Genomic DNA, 21,093 nt, shown 5'->3' with positions numbered 1-21,093 from the left:
TAAATGGGATTGACCACCACAAAAATCCTAAACTATTATTGGCTATTTGGCAAAAAGCAAATGGGAAAAGGACAGTCCATGACGCCATCAGCTGGTCTGATGATTAGCCTGAGAAGTTCATAGAGAAGTTGCTTGATGATTATGGTCTTTGTTGGTCTGAGGCTTGTCTGTCCAGGTCTTCCTGGTCATACCAGCATGCTAGTATTCGGGCTAACAAAAAAAAAAAAAATCATACTACAGACCTACTGTGGCCAACAGCTGCTTCAGCATCTGCTCAATTATTGGCACAACAACTCTTAATGTTCAGTCTTGCAATTTGCTCAAGTGCATCAAGAAAGTGAGAGGAGGAGAAAGGATTGCTCGATCTCTGTTAGCTTGTAATCCCTGTCACTATTTAGGTAGGAGATAGAGAAGGTTAATATGCAAGTCATCCCTGTGTGTGTGCTGATATACTTCATGCTGCCCTGCAAAAGTCAGTGACCATATTGTGCTCCAGTAAAAAACAAGGAAGCCTGGACACGCCCCTGGTGTCAGGATTTGTGAAACCTTATTTGCTGTTACATGTCGAAAGTTATGTTCTGTAGTTTAATGATTAATTGATAAACCTCATGTTTTACTCACACTTTAATAGTAATAAATATTAACTTATCCTCAAGTGTAACTGCAGATAATAGGTGAATAAGTTAACTATGGAGGGGCACTGGTTTGGATGAGAGATTAAATCATGCACCACATATGCAGAGACTGTAGTTCTCAAAGAAGGTGGCCCTTTCAGCCATGTCATTCTCCACTCTCTTCCCAGTGTCCTACTGTATCCACAGTCCTACCCTCTGAATAAAGGCTTGAAAAGCCCAAAAATTAAAGTAAAAAAGTAATAAATAAAGGGTTTCAAACTCAAAAGTCTGCACCCGTAGTCATGTGTAACCATTTATTTTCAATTTTTCTCAGATTTGGCAATACATGAGCCACAAACACTCCTTCTTTGTTCCACCTGCAAGACACTACCAGATATTTTTCAAGAAGCTCCTGATGCACATTAAATTGCACGCACATGCACACACAAAACCCAGACAAGTATACAAGATGGCCTCACAAGCTGCTACACTCACTGACCAGAAAGAATACATAGCCACTTGAGCTCCTGTCATTGTGTGGTGAGCTTACAAAAATCCATCCCTTACATGCCACCTTTCGAAATAGTGACTTCACCCTGGATTGGGTGTCACAGACTACACAAACAGATCATTACCTGCAGATCAAAACATTCACACTGCAGCACAAACATGTGTAACCTACACGCATGAGCGGCCTGAGAGGTACAGTTTGCATAAACAGAAGTTAAACCACTCGTCACAGTAACAACATATCAGCAGCTATGGTGTGATGTCATCGGCAGATTCCATGCAGTGAACAAGGATGTTTTTTTTCCCATTTGTCTGTGGTGACGATGACACTGTCATCCAGTGAAAGCAGTGATTTGGTTTGATAACAGGAAGTAAGAGCAGCAATTATACAAAGATGGGTTGTTGAGTTCAACATGACTGCCAGGTGAACTTACGTGGGAGAAGAATGTGGAGCTGCGCTAAATGAACATGAAGTGCATGACATTAAAAGGCATCTGTCTGTTACCTGCAGTCTTTCTATAGTGCTTGCATTGCTTCTGTAGTGTCACATCTGCCCCTTTTCCAAAGTTTCCAAACATTGAAGTCTGTTCATATGAGAGGAAAACGATCCAAAGTAAGTGATTTGTTTTAGGTGAATTCACTCTGCTGGCCTTGAGCAACAGGAAGCACCAGGCTCTCTATTTGTTTTAAAGAGAAACACCATAACAAAGGTTTCTATGTGGGCTTCAAAGTTGGCACAGGCAGCATCTTTCCTTTATCTGTTTTTAGTATAACAACCAGCCAGGAAAGCTAGGGTGTTTTTTTTTATATATAATTGAGATGCTGATATTTTCTATAGGAAGGGAAAGTTCATGCTGTGACAAATAATACTGTCTCATACCTGCAGGCACCACACCTTTAAATACAAAGGAAACATGCGCCACCTGCTTGTCTCAGGTAAAATAGTTCCAAGGTGTATGCCAGATCACATTACACAGGTGAGACAGGTAATAAAACTGCACTTAATGTTTTCAGTGCACACCATCACCCAATTTGCTAGATAGTATATTACAGTGTCAATATGAATGTTTTATGGTCATAGGTTTATTTAATATAATGACTTTTGCGCACGCAAACTGAAGATGATTCTCCAAATGTTTTCAAATCATGTGACTCCGCCCCCTTGGGTTGGTCCTGAGGTGAGCCGTCTATAAACAGCAGCTCACACACATGTGTAGGTGAGACGGGCTGCAGCACACTGACAGGTATGATGGAGCAAAAGGACCTCTTTGGATTCAAGTTGTCTTGACGCACGAAAGATCCGGACTTTACTCACATTTCATCACAATCACAAAAGGACAAATAATCTGAAAGCATGAAGTTGGAGGTGTTGTGTGGCGGCCACTACGACACGAAACATCTGGAGATGTTCAGTTACGCAGAGGGGAGTGTGCGCTCTCCCCTGTCCGCGGAAGAGGAGCTGGGATCGGATGGGGACTGCGTGGTCCACAGCCCTCCTCCACCTGTAACTCCATGTGCTGTCGCCAAGTCCAAGCCGTACACACGGAGACCTAAACCCCCTTTCTCCTACATTGCTCTCATCGCCATGGCTATCCGGGACTCGTCCACTGGACGTCTCACTCTGGCGGAAATTAACGACTATCTGATGAAAAAGTTCCCGTTCTTCAGAGGCAGCTACACCGGCTGGAGGAACTCTGTGCGGCACAACTTGTCTCTTAACGACTGTTTCCTAAAAGTGCTCCGGGACCCGTCCAGACCGTGGGGTAAGGACAATTATTGGATGCTCAATCCTCAGAGCGAGTACACCTTCGCCGATGGGGTGTTCCGGCGCAGGAGAAAGCGCATAGATAAGAAGGAGCAGAGGGCAGAGGAGCCGCAGAGCGTTCAGCAGCCTGAGCCCGCCTCAAAGACTGGTTCATGTATCAAGTTTACGAGTTCGTTTGCTATAGACAGCATCCTCAGCAGGCCGTTTGAGAGGGACTCAAACAGAGATCGTTTACTTATGCACACTGCCTACACCTGGCCGAGCTACACTGGACTAATGACGCCTTATTCAAATACACCTGCTGCCTCATTTTCATACATCAAGTCACCCTGTACTGTGGACTCCTATGACGTTGCGCTGCTCTCGCAAACACGTGTGCGATATTAAAATGAAATCTGAACTTCATTTGGTGGTTAAAAATCATCAATGTGCACTGATGGTGGACAGAGGTGGCACGGTGTTACACTCTTTTAGACTATACCTCTGTTCATTTCCCACCGGAGTTTTCATTTTGTGCATGTTTGTTTTTCTTCAGTGACATTGAACTGTCCATGAGTGTTGTTGACTCTATAACAAACATGTTGAAAACACGCACATTGGCTGTTATTTTCTCTGTCTTTAAAAAAAGTTTTTTGCAACGAAATAAAACAATGACTCATAAATGTCTGCTGTTTCGTTATTCCTAAATAATTTTGTATTATTATTAATAAAGGAGCCATGTTTTTCATGGAGCTGCGTCTGACACCTGTTGGACACATCTGCACCTGTCAGGTGCAATAATGATTGACGGGGCCTGTATAACAAGCTATTTCAACCTTCAACAGCTTGATGGTAGTTTTTATAGAGATATTTCATTCAACTCTGCTTGTAAAATTAGTATTTCAGATGTCCACAATGTCATTCTTCCTGTCCACCGTTGTCATTTCAGATATCCACTACTGCATTCTTATAAGCAGAAATGACGTCAGAATTCGATTGCAGATATTAAAAATGTTCATTCCGATAAAAAGAATGACGTTGTGCATAGGCTATCTGAAATTGAAAGCTCATGAATGGAAAAGGTTACATAATTTGGAAGAATGACGTTTTAATGTCTAAAATTAAATTTGTGGATAGCAAGAATGTCGTTGTGGATATCTTTAAAAAACAAGTTTGATGTTGAGACTATGGAGACTCGTTTTTGGATTTTTAGATATCCAGAACGGCATTATAACTTGTGCAGATGACGTCACTTTTGCCATTCCTGTGTCATTCTATCTGGAATGAAAATTCTCCATATCTGCAATTAGGGTTCTAAATAAAGTCTTCTTCCAGAAATCTCCAATCCAGTTGTTCTTACTCATAAAGTATTTTGGATATTCAAAATTACATAATAGATATTTTGAACGTTTTTACATTTCACATGGAAGAATTATGGCAGATATCCAAAATATTAATTCTGGATTAGGAAGGAAGACAATGAGTATAGCTGAAATTGAATGCTCCAAAAAACATGGATATGATATGTGATGTTATTTGTATATTGAGAATGACACGCACATATGAAGGATGACGTTTGGGGTATCTCTAATTAGATTCTTCTTGGTGTGACTACATTTTTAAAGAGGAAAATCACCATGGATATTATTAATTACTGGTAGATGTGTGTTTGCTTTAAATGTTAAAATCGCTTGACATATAGGCTTGAGTTCATGAGACTCAACCTCACAGAATGCATTGAAAGCTCTGCCAGGGATGGGCTGCATTTGGTTATTTTCATATATGTAAAAAAGTTAATGCTAACTTTTGCAACCTTTGTTTTATCCATTTCTTAAAATTGTATTTCCTTTACTACTACTAAAAGAAATTAACGTCCGAAGCATGCCATGGCCTGCACTACTACTACTACTACTACTACTACTACTACTACTACTACTACTACTAATAATAATAATACACAGTCGCCTGCAAAAACGACATCTTCTTCTGAGTATTTATTTTCCAGTTTCCATGATTGTCGTTGCTGCCGGATCGGGGTATCCAGTATTTATGTTTTCTGTCTGCACTACAAATAACTCTCGCCCCAGTCACCGCACATGCGCAGGAAAGGGTTTGCACAAACGGTGCATCCTGAGTGAACTCAACCCAAATCCACAATAGGAAGAAATGTCTTCCAAGTTGGCCTATTCTTCTGAAGCAAGAAAGTAAATTTCCTTTAAACCAGCTGTGCATCCTGCGCGCAGCGGGGTTACGGGTTTGATGTGGCTGATAGTCTTGGTAGGTTGTGTTTTAACTCTGCTGGTGCATGGGAAATAATTTCAGTGCGTGTGCTTCTAGTAGTGACTTACTTTGTAATGACAATGGGTGTGCGTAAAACTCGGTGCGTAACGCACATAAATGATATTTACTGCAGGAAACTTTGCAAAAAAGTTTAAATATTTAACCATATGGATCCTTTGTGGATTTATTTAGAGTTTCTAATCAAGTCTTTTTTCTCAGGGGATAAAATCCAGACTCCCAGAGGTAAACTGATACTTGTGCGCTGTGTGTGGTACGTTGGCACGCTCTGATGGAAAAAGCATGCTTCCGCTCATGTCAGAGTTCTAATCCTGAACAGATCCCAACAAATGAGCATTACAGGACTCCCTGTACACCTTCATGAATAACTATTAAACACCAAGAGGACCAAATATTTTTAATTCATGCGCATTTTGTCGCTTTACTCGTCATGGTTTAGTAAGCTGGCCCCATCATATAACTGTGACAAATGCATTCCGAGGTGTTTTGGAAAGTCGGTCGTGGGAGGAGATTTGTCTTCCTCCGCTGCGCCGTGTCCGGCTTCTAGTCTGGCTCGTGGCCAGATGGGGAGGGAGTAGTTCCTGGCGATTTCTTGGAGGGATTTGGGGGGATAGCGGGGCAGGGAGAGATTTAACAATTGATAGGTGGTCGGGTTGTACTTGGCCGAGTGGATATGCGCAAGGAAAGTCGAGGAGCTTTGTTTCTCTCAGTTATGGAGTTATTGGCAGCGATGGACAGAGGGAGGACGGAGGAACAGCGGTTGGTGCTTCTTGATTTTCACGTTTGTAAGGCGCAGAGCAACACAGAGGGACACTGACCTTTTAATTATTGCACAGATAAACCACTAATTAGATATGAATTAAGGGAACAGTTAGTTAATCAGATAGAGAAGGTCCCAACAGAGGCGCAACCATGACGACGGAGTGCTCCAAGCAACATTTGGATTCATCTGATCCTCTGAGCGCACAGCCGGTGATGGAGAGCGCGCAGGCTGCATCCACCAAATGGAAAAAGGGAAACTCCGGCTTGAGGCGCCCTGAAAAGCCCCCTTACTCATACATCGCCCTTATTGTCATGGCAATCCAAAGTTCACCGAGCAAAAGGCTAACTCTGAGTGAGATTTATCAGTTCCTGCAGGCCCGCTTCCCTTTCTTTAGGGGTTCATATCAGGGCTGGAAGAACTCCGTCAGGCACAATCTCTCCCTGAACGAGTGTTTCATAAAGCTGCCAAAAGGACTCGGTAGACCTGGGAAAGGGCACTACTGGACCATAGATCCGGGCAGTGAGTTTATGTTTGAGGAGGGCTCCTTTCGCCGTAGACCTCGCGGTTTTAGGAGGAAATGTCAGGCTCTGAAACCCATGTACAGGATGATGAACGGTATCGGATTTGGTGCGTCCATGCTCCCACAGAACTTTGATTTCCAGTCTCCTCCAGGCTCGTTAGCATGTCACAACAGCTACAACTTAGATCTGATGGGTAGTACAGTGCAAGGGGGCTTTGACGGACTCGGGGGAGGGCATCACGTCCCACACATGTCGTCAGGCTCCGGGTCATCGTACATGTCCGCGTGTCAGGGGGGCTCTAACACGGACTACTGCCCGGACAGCAGCAGCAGCCCCCTGCAGAACCCATCAGCCATGATGGGCTCTTTGGACTGTCAGTCTGCGTATGCAAATGCAGCCTCACCCTGGAGCTCACCTGGCATGTCCTCTTACATCAAACAGCAGACTCTGACATCCGGCACTAACACTTCTTCATCTTCTCTGCACACGGGGATGCCCTCTTACTCTCTGGAGCAGGGCTACCTGCATCACAACGCACGAGACTCCTCTGACATTTCAGGTATAATCTCATTCATTTTATCATTAATTTCTATGAATTCCTGTATATAATTCGTGTTAACACCACCCATACAAAATAATTTCATAGTAAATATTAAACTGATAGAGATGAGTTAGTAAGCCAAAACACAAGTCTGTGCTCTTTGCGTAAAGCCAAATTGTATACGAAATTCAGCCATCAGTTCAATTAAATGCTATAAACACTTATTAAACTGGAATATTTAGCGCGATTTTATACTTTATGGCCAAGTTGCATTTTATGAGCAGTAAATAAATCAGAGAGAAAGAACTAGGTAGTAAAATGCACCTGTAACAAGCTCACACTTCAATATAAATTGCTGAGATTGACTGTTGTTTCACAGTTTAATTTTTTTATGATGTAACTGAATTTTGTGTAAAGGGTGCTTAATTAAGTGACACATATTACTATTTTTTTCAAACAGATTTTTTTATGATTCAACATTTTCACCAAGCTTTCTTTATAGTCCAGTATTTGTTGTAGAATGTTAAGAAAAGATGTTCAAATACACAAAGACACGAAAATGTCATCAATCAGGCAGTCAGAATTTTGAGAGAACTATAAATTTTTTTAGTGCATCTTGGGGGCCTCTAAAATTAAATATAATAATCCTTAAATTAGTTGAGGTTTAATTGTTTTATTGCTTATAATGTTTCAATTCTTCTAAATTTGACATATTTGTAATTCCACTTCTAATGATTACTTTATTTAATCCTTAATATAATGTGTGGTTATCAATCTATCATATGCTACGATAATTACCAAATAATTAGGCTGTTTTCACCAAGTGACAAAGTATGTATTCTTTAGATTTTTCCCCCAGGAAAATTTGCAGCACGAGGAACAAAAATAAACTTAAACCACCAAGTGTTTGCATTTATTTTAGCATTTACAGCTAAAGACTTGATTGGTTATTGTTTAAAAACGTATATATTAATATTGTCTATTAGCATTTGTACCAACAGACATGATGGTTAATATCGATGATAATCCATTTATTCTTTACCAAAATTCATTCATATTACTCGGAGAAGATGAACAACAATTTCTAGATAAGTGAAATCTTAGATATCCCTAATTGATAACGTTGATTAAGCTGATGAGACAGAAGGCCGCATGGAGAAGAAAAAATAGGACATGTCGATGGTCCCATGACTTGAACGGGCCCTTAGATATGTAGTGAAGTGGTGGGACCCAATGTGGTATATTTTCATGGGGCCAAATATTCCTCTCGGCACCCCTATTGATACATGAAACCTTTTTAAGTGTTCATAAATTGATTAGAGTTAAATACACAGTATAATATGTGAAGTGGTGCAAACAAATGTAATTGAGGCCTACTGTTCGCGTTAACAAAATTGGACACAAGCTTATTTTTCTTTTGTATTAAAGGTAATTAACATGAGCAAATCCAGATGCCGGATTACTGACGTGTTGGTCTGACCTGCTGTGTCCTGTTTATTTGCAGTGGGACTGTCTCGGTACTCCGGACACTCCGCTCCTGTGTGTGACAGGAAGGACTTCGTGTTGAACCTAAACGGAATCTCTTCTTTTCATCACTCCAGCAGCGGAGGATCGTATTATCATCAGCTCCACCATCATCACCAGAGCGTCTACCAGGACGTAAAGCCGTGCGTCATGTGACCAAACCAGACCACCATAGCTGAGTGAAAGTGAATGTGCCACTTTCAACCAACAAGTGGCAGTTCATTTTCAGCGAAAACTTAAGTGTTTTATTGTTCATTGAAAAGTGTGGAGGCTGTAAAAATTCTCCACAGTGAGATTAGACTTATTAAAAGTTAGTTTTTTAAAGATTGGTATAACGTGAGGAACAATTTTCTTGTCACTCCATGCTCTGTATACGCGAATGACCGAACTCACAATGAATTAAGCAATATTGACATCGTTAATGAATGAAATAGCAAACGTTCACGTCAATCCATCTGTATTCATGCACTTACATTTATTTTCCTGAGGTTGTTGCAGAATTCCTGCAGCAAGCCATTAATTATTTTATTTTGGAGAAAAGGAGAAAAATCGAGTTTTGAATGTCCTAAGCAATAAATGTTTCTTTTCATATCAGCGGTTTTTGCTCTCTTCATTATTATTATTATTATTATTATTATTATTATTATTATTATTAACAACCTAGAATTACACAATACCGTATAAAGTTCTGAGGTCATCTTAAGAAGTGCAGCTTGTTTAATATTTTACGGAATTCAATTATTTTCCCGTAATTGCTGACCCTTTAGAGTTTTTTTCTAAATGTTTTGTTTATCTGAAATGTATTTACTTTTTAGTTTGTATATAGGCCTACTTTTTTTTATTCAAGGTAAAAAAGACTCGCTCCTTTGAATTCTACAAGGCACATTAAGAGACTGCGTCATCGTATTTAGCTGTGATCGTCCAGTCGGTGCTTTCTGAGAATAAACATTTTAGTTTTTTTTTCTCGACAACACTGACATGCATTAGGTTAGGGATGTGGTGTAGTTTTGTATTCATAGGCGTTAGGAATGGGTACCGAATTCGGTACTTTTATAGGTACCGACCGAATTACGTCGGTACAACCGAGATTCACGTAAAATCAAACGGTACAATGTTTCGGTACCTGAATGCATCCTTGTGACTGTGAGGGAGTGGAAGAATAGGCGATTTTCCATATTTTCGCCCTGTAACAAAGTTTGAGACTGATCCGGTGGACGTCTCTGCTCTCTGCATCTGCGCGGGAGCGCGCCAAACGGAGCCTGCAGCTGACGGGCGCGCGCACTCACCGCGAGGCAGAACCGCAGGTGGATTAAAGTTTAGTTTTTATTTACAGTCTATGGTTGAGGCTGACCCCCTCGCTCCGAGTACTTGCCCTGTTTATCACCGTTCCTGTGTGCATGAATGCCCAACAAGTAAGTTGTGTGTCCTGTGCTTTTAAAGAGACGGAGAACTGACTTGTTCCTGTCCGCAGGTATTCATGTGTGTTCATTGATAAACTCCCGAAAGAGCAATTAGACGCCACGAGCACTTGTCAGCTAATATATATAATCACCTATATAATTCTTTTTCTGTTTATTTTATTTTAAATGAAATAAATATGTTAAATAAAAAAAAAAAGAGATTTTATTATTAAACAAATAAACATTTATTACCACATAAACACACACAAAATTACCGAAAATTGGTACCGTTTAGTACCGGTACTGATTCCCAGGTACCGGGTATCGGTATCGTATCGGTTCAAATGTGAAAGGTACTCATCCCTAATAGGCGTGCATTTTTACTTCTGAAGACACCCTAAAAATGAGTCAAAGTTGTGTGCATGAGGCTTGGGATCAGTTCAGTGCACTTCTTTTTTGTTCAGACGCCTGTTTATATTATTAAACTTAAGTGACTACAGGTAGTTGATATGCTCTAGAGTAAGCCAGAGGTCAGAACTACGTTCAGTGACCATCCATAGGATGACTAACCTGCCTGTACAACCCTGATTGTTTGCACGTGACAACACTGCCACCTCGTGGTCATTGAAAGTACAAGCTATTTTGTTTGAATTGATGCCTCTTGCGTCATCGAAAAAAAAAGTGCGGGATCTTATGAAATGTTATGCAAAACAGAGAGTCTGCATAATATGTAGTAATATTTGAATACAGATTCTTCACAGTGGATGCATTCAAGTCCACAACCACTCACCCATCATCCCATTCCCAGGTCTATCAAGCTATCCTGAATAAAATCTAGACAAATTTAATGCCACTTTTTTTTTTAACTCTAGGATCAGATATATTATGCATCCCACCAAAATAAAAGTTTGTTTTCTTAAAAACCTAAAGAATGAAGATGATCAGCTGCTTGTTACTCCAGCACACATGGCATTTAAAAAAACAAACAAACATTTAGATGATACTGAAATCTCATGTGAGGCATCAAACATCAGATAAACATCAGTTATCTTATTTTGAACACAAACTCATATTTGATGTCTCATATTGAGTCCAGGTCCGGAAGAGATTTGCAATGTTGTTGAGTTGCATATCTATTACTATAAAACTCTACAATATTGAACATAGATTTAGTCAGTCAGCATCATCATCCTTAGTTTTAACTATGGCAGTAGGCTAGTTTAAAGAATGAATAAAACATATGACTCTATATTAGGTTCTCATTGGGCTCGGGTCAGACCAGTAATATCATGGTCAGCAAACCATTTGAGTTTTGGCGCTGTAGGCAGGTCCTGAAAAAGGAAATCAGCATCTCCATAAAGCTTGTCAGCAGATGGAAGTATGAAGTGCTCTGAAATCTTTTGTTAGATGGCTGCCTTAACTTTAGACTTGATAAGACACAGTGGACCAACACCATAGATAACATGTCACACCAAATCATCACTGACTGAGGAAACTTCAAACTGGACTTCAAACACCTTTGATTCTGTCTCTCCACTCTTCCTCCAGACTCTAGGACCTATAGTTTCAAATGAAATGCAAAATGTACTTTCATCTGAAAAGAGGACTTTGCACAACTGAGCAACAGTTAAGTTAATGTATTCTGTGTGTGTTTGCTCTTGATGCACTGACGCCAGCCTCAGTCCACTCCTTGTGAAGCTCTCCAAAGATCTTAAATTGACCTTTCTTAACAATCCTCTCGTGGCTGCAGTCATCCCTTTGCATGTGCATCTTTTCCTGCCAGAACCTTTATTTCCAGTCGAGCTTCCATTAACATGCTTTGACACAGCACTCTGTAGCAGCCAGTATTTTCAGCAATAACCTTCTTTGTTTTACTATCCATGTTGAGGGTGTTGATGATTGTCTTTTGGACAACTGTCAAGTCAGTGGTTTCTCTCATGATCATGGTTGCATGATCTGAACTAGATCAAGATATACACCGTATTTATTCTGTTTGAATAGTGATTAACTGAAACTAAAAATGATTTTTAGAAAATATATTCAGATCTGTAATTTTACATTTTTTTTAATCTATAGGACTTAATCATCAAAATTCAAATTGAAAAAAATAATCCAGACTTTAAACTTTTTCATGTAATGAGTAGAATATATTACATTTTCACTTTCTTAAATGACTGATGGAAACATATTTAACTTTTTCATGGTATTCTAATCATCACCTGTACATAAAATAAAAGCATATGAAAATTAGAAAAAAAAAATTAATAGAATCAGGATAATACAGTGATAATGCAGCATCATTGGTTTTCAATCATTACTATGTGGAATTTGCATAACAAACCGAATATTTCGCTTGCTATATTTTCCCTGATAATTCTGACGGAAGAAGTTAATCTAAGAGAGCAAAGCTTAAAACTACAACAGTGCAGTAGTGCCACTGTATAGAAAAACTTGTGATTTTGAGATTAAAGTTGTAAATTCATAGGAATAAACTAAAAGTTTTGGTCTAAACTTAACCTGTATGTTATTTTGAATGGATAGATCAATCGAGCAGCCTGCAGCCACCTGAACTAAAACAGGGAAGCATCTTGTGGAATTATATCCAAGTATAAGTTTAACAAGTAACTCAATATCCAATCTTTTATCAGCACCACAGTGTCAGGACTCTGTACCCATTGTGCAGGTAACTGTCTGTTTTGGAGTAGGGCAGGCTAATAGGCAGCCTGTACATGCTTCTCCAAACACTGCTCATCCTCAGCTGTTGAGTGTAACTTAATGGCCCATGTTCTTCATTTTGATGCAGGCAGCTTGATTATCTTATGATATCAACCTACATGTTGTTTTAGCCTTCAGATAGATTAACCATAACCTTTAATAGAACTTCTGTCTCATAAAAGTACAACTTTATTTTCCTAAGATTACGACTTGATTCTCATACATTTTCAACATTATAGCCTTGAAAATCTATGATTCTTTTCATCAGTTATCATCAAGAAAAAAAAAAATCTATAATGCCTGTAACCGCTGCTAGGGGGTAGGTGTCAGACAAGATGTTAAACAGCACTGTGATGGAAAACTTTTTTTACCTTTTTAACAGTGAATGTTCACAGTGAGTGATACATTTCACTGTCAAATGAAAACAGGACTAAATGATTTTGTCAGAAAACACAAGCTTTAATAAAATATGCAAAATAAAAAGTAAAATATTGACAATTAGTAAGACATTAGTTAAAAAAACAGATCAATCTCAATTTATCAATCTTTATTTAAATAAAGCCAAATCACAACAAATGTTATCCCAAGATGCTTTACAAACAGAGCAGGTCTAGACCGTACTCTGTTAAATTAATAACAAAGACCCAACATCAAGACAGGATAAGATCCAGTCCCATCTTACAGATAGGACTCTGTATTATGTGATTATAATCCACCATGAACAGAGCACTTTGCAGCACTTATCAAGTTACAGCGGCAAGGAAAATCTTCCTTTTCACAGGCAGAAACCTTGAGCAGAACCAGACTCATGTTAGACAGCCATCTGCCTCGACCGAATGAGATCCTTATACTTTAAATGTGAGCAAATAATCAGAGAAGTGCTTACAAAATCCTGTTTTCATCACTGTTTTGTAAAGAGATAATTCCTCCTCATTACCATAATTTGTTTCCCCTCTGACTAAGACAAGGAAGCAGAGGATGTTGGTTAAAAAAAATGCAGTTGTAGACGAGTAAGTAATGACCTGTTTGACAAAATGGTAAGTTTTGTTTAACTGGAAGAATGATGAGAAGACCCTGAGACAAACATAGCACAAAAAGTAAGGACATTTGTGTTTGGTAGATTATTTCTTTGTTGTAACAATGTTTCTTGGCAATAAATCTTAGACCATTTGAAAGCCAGTTTAGATGAATATCTGAAAGTATAACCAACAAAGTCATGATATATTCGATAAATCACAGGGCTAGGGCAGACTCACATATAACAAACAAAACAGTAATCTTCACACATTATGCATTAGCAATTATAAATTATGAAATAACCAAGAATTTTGAAACATCATCACAGTAAAATGTTGGAAACAAGTGCTTGATTTAGACCAGGGGTTCCCAAATTTTTCAGTCTGTGACTCCAAAATATAGGTGCCAAAGACTAGCGACCCCCACTGTACCTCAAAGTGATTTAATGTGGCTTCATTTATCTGTTCTGCAGAAAATTTGCCTACCTATATGAGCATGTGGCTGTGTTTCCTGTGCCGTTATGAATTAACCTACTGCTACTGATGCTTTTGATAATTAACTGTTCACTAACCCTAAACTTAGGAGTCATCTGACAAAAAGAAAGGCAGAAAACTCATTACATTTTCTATTTTCAAGGTTTTATTTCAATGTTAGCTACTATTTTTGTTGATATATTTTACCATAATGGGTAAAATGTTCTATTTTTTAGATATCTTAAAAAAAAAAAAATACTGGAAGACATCTCATCCATTTGTGTCTCATGACCCCCCAGGGATTCCCGACCCATACTTTGGGAACCCCTGATTTAGACTACTTCACCAGTACAATGCTTTATACATTACATAGACCCACATATACTTTCTCTGCCAAATATGGCAGAATGTAAGAAAGACAATGGGATAGTTTGTCTTTAAAATTAAATATAGTACATCACATGTTTATGACACTTGTGTACCAAGTTAAAAGGTAAAAACATATTTAAATTGTCAGTTAACTGCAGCTCTCTGAGTATATGTCTTCTTGTATTATTACACTTGATTTTTCTACTAGTTATGTTATTGGTAATGCATTTTAAATTCCAAAGTCATGGTTATCCTTCTCTGTTAACTGGTATGTCTTGTCACATTACTAGTTGTGCCATGACAGACTGGGTATGAGTGAGAGTTTGTTGTTCTTTTGTATTTATAGCTGATGTTATTGTTATTATTTTTATTTTATTTTTATTTGTATGTCTTATTCTTATGCCTTGTACAAAGAGAGCACAGTTTACCTAAGTCAAATTCCTTGTGTGTTCAAGCATACCTGGCCAATAAAGCTGATTCTGATTCTGAGTGGTGCTGGCGTCAGACTGTAATACTGGAATTGACCGGTAGGTGGCTGTAGTGTCATACTAATGTCCTGCCACCTCTTTGCCTGCTGGAGTCAACTTCGACAGACACAAGTATATGAATATCAATCTTTTTATTTACAGTCTATGATATCAATAGTGTGTACAATGTTACTTATAGCTTCAAGTCAGCAAAAGTAGAAAATAAGCGCGCGCCCTATGCACTGAGGGTAGAGTCCTTAGCGGTCGCTGGTTCGAGTCCTGCACGACCCTCTGCTGTATGTCATTCCACAGTCTCTGATATCCACATTTCCCGTCTTTCCTCGGCTGTTCTATTTAAATAAGAAAAAATAAAAACATACATATACATAAATAGGCCTACGTTAAAACAAAGCACAGTTAATCTTAGATGTAGCATCTTGATAGAAAGGTAAGTTTGAAGATTGTGTCATAACGATAATAATAATAAATTATACACTCATATTAAGCTACAATTTATTATCTCTGTATAATGAATAGTGACAGAGAAGTGATATCTTGCAGAATGTTTGCCTACGTGAACACTAGAGGGAGCCAAAATCATAGATATCATTATATTCATCCATCTCTCCACCCTTTAAACCAAAGTCTGATTTTTGTTTTCACATGTCTTTTTTAAGTGAATATCATTCTTCTAGTCAGATTCCGTTATTACCTTGGCTACAGTTATTTTAACCGGCCCATGTACCTACTATAAAGTCAATATATTTATATGCATTTTTCCCCTTGGTTGATGCCTGTTGTTTTAAGAAAAAGAAAAGAAAACCAAATAGGGGAAAATTAAATGTTGCAGATGCCATTATTCACATTACATTTTACCATTTTAATACTATCACAACACATGCCGACATCACCAAAACATGCAAATCAACAATAATGTGGGTCTTAATTGCAGTGATTAAAAGGTCAATTGTTTGTTTCTGTTGTTTCGTTTATTATCTCCACATCCATTCATGTGTGTCGCTGTGGTTCCACTCGTGGAAACCTTAAATAATGAAGATTTAAGGAGGGCTGGGTGGGCAGGCTGCGGTATTAAGTCAAAAGTCTGTCGTGAGTTGAGTAAACAGCCCGGGGCGGTGGAAAAAGTTCATGCCCGGGTCCATGTAAGGAGAAACCGGCCGAGCAGCAGGCCACTGCACGGACCTTTAATTAAGACGACCTGCGGAGGATTACCGCGATATTGGGACTGTAACTTTGCCTCACAGTGACCATTCACAATTTCATGCACTGTCGCCTTGGACAGCAGGGAGAAAGGCCCACAGAGGCCTCATGGTTCTGCTTAATTAGACGTTTCACTATCTTTAGTCAAAATCTGCTTCTATTTCACATCAACCTTAAAATTAAGTACACTGAGTTGTCTGTCACGAAACACCTCTCAAAACTCCCACGAACTTCTTTTCTAACATTAACGATGAGGTTTTTAACTTATTCATGCATCCTGTTTGCGTGACAATAAAAACTCCCCCTTTAACACCACATCACATATTCAAACATTTTGCTGAAAAGCGCTTATGTAAGGTGTCATGGTCACCCCATTTGGTGCCCCGTCTTTGAATCCTTTTTACTTTGAATAAACTCTCACACCTCGCAGCCCAAACTGTCTTTTAATTCCCGATGTATAGAGATCTCACTTAACCGCCCACTGTCAAAGATGTAAGGCTTTGATCTCAGAGTGACCTGCTGCTGCAGTCAAGTCTTTTAGCTAATAAAAATGCGCTTTTACATGCGTTAAAGCTGTGCGTAAATGAGGCCATTTGTTTCACTATTGGCCGATATAAAAATAGATCTAAAAGTGGAGAGATGGTGTAATCACTCAGGTTAATAATAGAAGCGAAAGCCAGATTAATTCACTGTATTGTTTTGCGTAATTTTCCCATTTTGGAGAAATTGCAGATTCATATTTTAGGTCACAATATCCATATCTCTGTTATCATATTTTACTTTTTAATTTGACACATAACTCGTCAGTTTGTATTGTATTAAGAAATCAATAGGCCTACTAGAGGATGGTTTTCTGTAACAAAGTGTGAGGGAATTTGCTCTCCACGCTCTGATTGCGCACATGTGTGAGCTGCTCTGTCACGTCTGAAGTCCTGGCTGGAGTGGGCTGGGAGTTGCCGACACCTCCTCTCTCTCGTTTGACTTAAAAAAAAGCCATGAGTGTGGCCAGGAGCTCTCTGCTCCCTCTGCACTGCCTGACTCCTCATTGGACAGCTCGCGCACTTTATGGGAGGAGCTCCAGACGCAGCAAAAAGGAGGAAAGAATTTAACTGCGCAAAGTCCCGTGGTGACGGATATCCAAAGTTTCAGAACCTTTTCAATGTGTGTTTCACAGAGACGCAGACATGGGGACGGCTTAAACCACAGCTGAGATCCGGCACGTTGCACTGTTGTTGAGACTTTTCCTCTTTTTCCTTCTAAGTGCGCAGTGGAGGAGCTGTGATTTGTGCGCCTTCAGAAGTCCGAGGAGGGAAAAGTGGAGCTCTTCGTGTGCGTAATTTGGAGCTGTTCTTGCCGAAAACATGCAGGCTCGCTACTCCGTCTCCAGTCCGAACTCTCTGGGCGTCGTGCCGTACATCAGCAGCGACCCGAGCTACTACAGGGCCGCAGCTGGTGGAGGATACTCCGGGATGCCAGCACCTATGAACATGTATTCTCACGCGGCCCATGATCAATACCCTGCCAGCATGGCGCGCGCGTACGGCCCGTACACCCCTCAACCTCAGCCTAAGGATATGGTGAAACCCCCTTATAGCTACATCGCGCTCATCACCATGGCTATCCAAAACTCGCCTGACAAGAAGGTGACCCTGAATGGGATTTACCAGTTCATCATGGAGAGGTTTCCATTCTACCGAGACAACAAGCAAGGCTGGCAGAACAGCATTAGACACAACCTGTCCCTCAATGAGTGTTTTGTCAAAGTGCCCCGCGATGATAAAAAACCTGGTAAAGGCAGCTACTGGACCCTCGACCCGGACTCTTACAACATGTTCGAAAACTGGAGCTTCCTGAGGAGGAGGCGGCGGTTCAAGAAGAAGGACGTGCTGAAGGAGAAAGAGGAGCGGCTGCAGAAGGATGTCACGCCGCAGAGGCAGCAGGGAGGCCGGGATCAGGAGCAGCCGGTGCAGGGCTCCAAGCCTGTGAGGATCCAGGATATTAAGACTGAGAACGGGACAGTCACGCCTCCGCAGGCCGACTCGCCCTCTCTGAGCACTGTGCCCAAAATCGAGAGCCCGGACAGCAGCAGCAGCATGTCCAGCGGTAGTCCTCACAGTATCCCCTCCAATAGATCCATTGGTTTGGACAGCTCCGAACACCACCAGCACCACGGCCAGGCCTCAACGCAGGGCTTCAGCGTGGACAACATCATGACCAGCCTCCGGGGTCTCCACAAGGGGCCACAGAGCTCTCATCCGGCCTCAGTGCCCCCACCAGGACAGGTATTACTCCGTCTTTGTCCTTGAACTATTCTCCAAGTCAGACATCTGTGTATAGTTCCCCCTGCACCCAAAACTCCATCTCCACTACCTCCAACGCCACCTATCATTGTAACATGCAAGCCATGAGTTTGTACGCCGGGGACAGGTCGGGCCACCTGGCTCCGAGCACCACCGTGGACGAAACGTTGCCAGATTACTCAGTCACCACCACCTCGTCCTCCCTGAGCCACGCGAACCTGAACTCCGCGCAGGAGGGCCACCATGCCCACCAAGGGAGGCTGACCTCATGGTACCTCAACCAGGCCGGGGACCTGGGCCATCTTGGTGCGACGTACCCCACGGCGCAGCAGCAGAACTTCCACTCAGTCCGAGAGATGTTCGAGTCCCAGAGAATTGGCTTGAATAACTCGCCGGTGAATGGGAATAACAGCTGTCAGATGTCATTCCCACCGAGCCAATCCATCTATCGCACTTCAGGAGCTTTCGTATACGACTGCAGCAAGTTCTGACCAACAAACAACAACAAAAACAGGCTCAGTATTTCCCTCAAGGTGTTTGAACTCTTTCAGTAAAATCCAACATTTCCCCCCATGGACTTATAATGAGACAGAAAACAAACACAGAAAAGACTTGATGTTTTTTTCTAAAGAACAGTGTTACTGCAATAACACGTAAGTCTCTCTTCGCTTTTGTGCCTTTTATTATATGATATGTTAAAGATATGACAGTTTTCATGGACGTGTAAATTGCATATAGTAATTTATTTCTAAAAATGTAGCCGGATATTATGGACCAAACACCTAAAAAAGTGTTTCTAAAAATTGAATTGCCTTAAGTGTCCTAAAAAATCTGTTCCATTATAAAAGTAAGGAAAAAAGGAACGTGTATATCGCCGTACTATTTCAAAGATTCTTCCTTTGTTGAAAAGTATTTTGAAGGATTTGTTTGTTTGTTTAATAAATTGTCATGTTATGTGAGTTTAAACTTACGCCTCGTTTCTTGCAGATGTGAAATTCAGGCTACATATTTTAAATCGAAGTTTTTTAATTTCCCTCTGGGTATTTATTTTTGGTTTTTATGGTATGCGTAAAAGTAAGAGTTATTAATAATATGCTGCACAAATTTTAATCTGAACATTTTAACTCTTACAGTAGGAACAACAATATATATTTACTCAGAAATTCCCTAAAACTACTCCCCCTTCTCTCATCTTCAAAGGAGGAAATGCTTTTTAGGAAATGTGAAAGACATATTGAGGCAAAAAGTTTTTTTTTCTTTATCCAGCTGCGTGCGTACATCCAAGCAGAAAACTTCTATGGGGAAGCATTTATTGAAAAGCTTTTTTATGTTGATATCTAAATTTCTGCGTGTATTTTTACAGTCATATAAGAAATATTGGGGCATTTATACGAGCTGATGTTGACCTGAGGCCTGCAGACCTGGAGCCAGCCTGCACACAGCAGCACTACTTTGTTTTGGAGCGCGTTGTGTGTTTACTGGCGCATACCTCTGCTTACTTAATATCATACCACACATGCCAAAGATAGTGTTGTTGTCACTTTATGTCTGATGTTTGAATTCTCACCAGTCTGACACGACGCTGACGTGAACGGAGACAACTACGATCGTCACGTTTTATTATTTTACGTAACTCACGTTAGTTTGTGAGTATTTATTTGCCGCAATGAGTGGATATTAAATCAGCTTCGCGTGCTCGAAATGTCGGAATGATGATTGATTATAATCCTAGTTTGAAGTTTTTCCTTTAAAGGCCGTTTGGTTTATTTTCCTTCAGTGACATCAATGAATGAGAGACATTCTTTTCAGTCACGTTCAGTAGACACTCAAAAGTTATTTCAAACTAGCAATTATTTTTCATGATGACGCAAAAAAGTGAAATTCTCGAGAATCAAACGGCACGTCTGTTGTGCTGATGATCAAAGTTGAATCCAGCTGTGTATTGTTTTCTATTGAATTGTATTATTTATTTGTAGAATTCCAATTAAAAATAAAATCACATACAGATGTTTTATTAACATTGAAATTAATATTTCCAATTAGGAAAATGTTAAATTAGTATTTCTTTGGACAGATTACCGTGTGCGTATAGATTACGCATGGCAGCTGTGCGTAAAAAGAAAACAACAAAACAATAATAATAATAATAATAATAATAATAATAATAATAATAATAATAATAATAACAATTATGATATCAATAATAATAATTATAATTTATTTTTTATGGAGTAGATTTTTACTCATCTTCAAGAGAGACAGATTTGTTACATGTTTTTGAATAAAGCTGTAAAACTTAAAGAAACCGATCAATAAATGAAATATTACTTATAAAAATTACAACTTATTACTAAAACGTTCACGTTTGTATTTTGAGTTGAGCTGTTTTTTGTTTCAAAGTCTTTAACCTCTTTGGGTACAACGTTTTTTCTAATAGAGGAAGAGTGGAGGCCAGCATGTCCCACAGACTTTGCCAGACTGAAGTCAGAACATACTGCTGAACAACTCTCATAAGTCTTTTGGAAAACTACAATACGTGCAAAAGTGGGATTTTTGCAGAATCAAGTGACTTTGGATGGTTTTATATCTGATATTTTTATTAGCATTATCATAAATGTA

At 39.8% G+C, this 21,093-nt stretch overlaps 3 protein-coding genes across 3 annotated transcripts in view; all 3 read left to right on the top strand.

Annotated features, from left to right (window-relative positions):
• foxc1a (forkhead box C1a) overlaps positions 1–19,415 on the top strand; it is a 47,283-nt gene extending 27,868 nt beyond the window's left edge. The window contains 2 exon segments of the mRNA XM_034703993.1: positions 17,436–18,400; positions 18,403–19,415. Of these exon segments, the coding sequence (XP_034559884.1) occupies positions 17,536–18,400; positions 18,403–18,965 (1,428 nt within the window). The 5' untranslated portion in view covers positions 17,436–17,535 and the 3' untranslated portion in view covers positions 18,966–19,415.
• On the top strand, positions 257–3,551 carry foxq1a (forkhead box Q1a). The gene has a single exon (XM_034703995.1). The coding sequence runs from the start codon at positions 2,479–2,481 to the stop codon at positions 3,274–3,276; it is 798 nt and encodes a 265-aa protein (XP_034559886.1). The 5' UTR covers positions 257–2,478; the 3' UTR covers positions 3,277–3,551.
• foxf2a (forkhead box F2a) lies at positions 5,185–9,080 on the top strand. Its single transcript, XM_034703994.1, has 2 exons — positions 5,185–7,009; positions 8,496–9,080. The coding sequence occupies exons 1-2, from the start codon at positions 6,079–6,081 to the stop codon at positions 8,669–8,671; spliced, it is 1,107 nt and encodes a 368-aa protein (XP_034559885.1). The 5' UTR covers positions 5,185–6,078; the 3' UTR covers positions 8,672–9,080.
• Positions 19,416–21,093: the final 1,678 nt, after the last annotated feature.

Source organism: Notolabrus celidotus, chromosome 15 (assembly GCF_009762535.1).
Source record: "Notolabrus celidotus isolate fNotCel1 chromosome 15, fNotCel1.pri, whole genome shotgun sequence".
NCBI classification, from domain to species: domain Eukaryota; kingdom Metazoa; phylum Chordata; class Actinopteri; order Labriformes; family Labridae; genus Notolabrus; species Notolabrus celidotus.
This window is presented reverse-complemented; position numbering and strand designations above follow the sequence as displayed.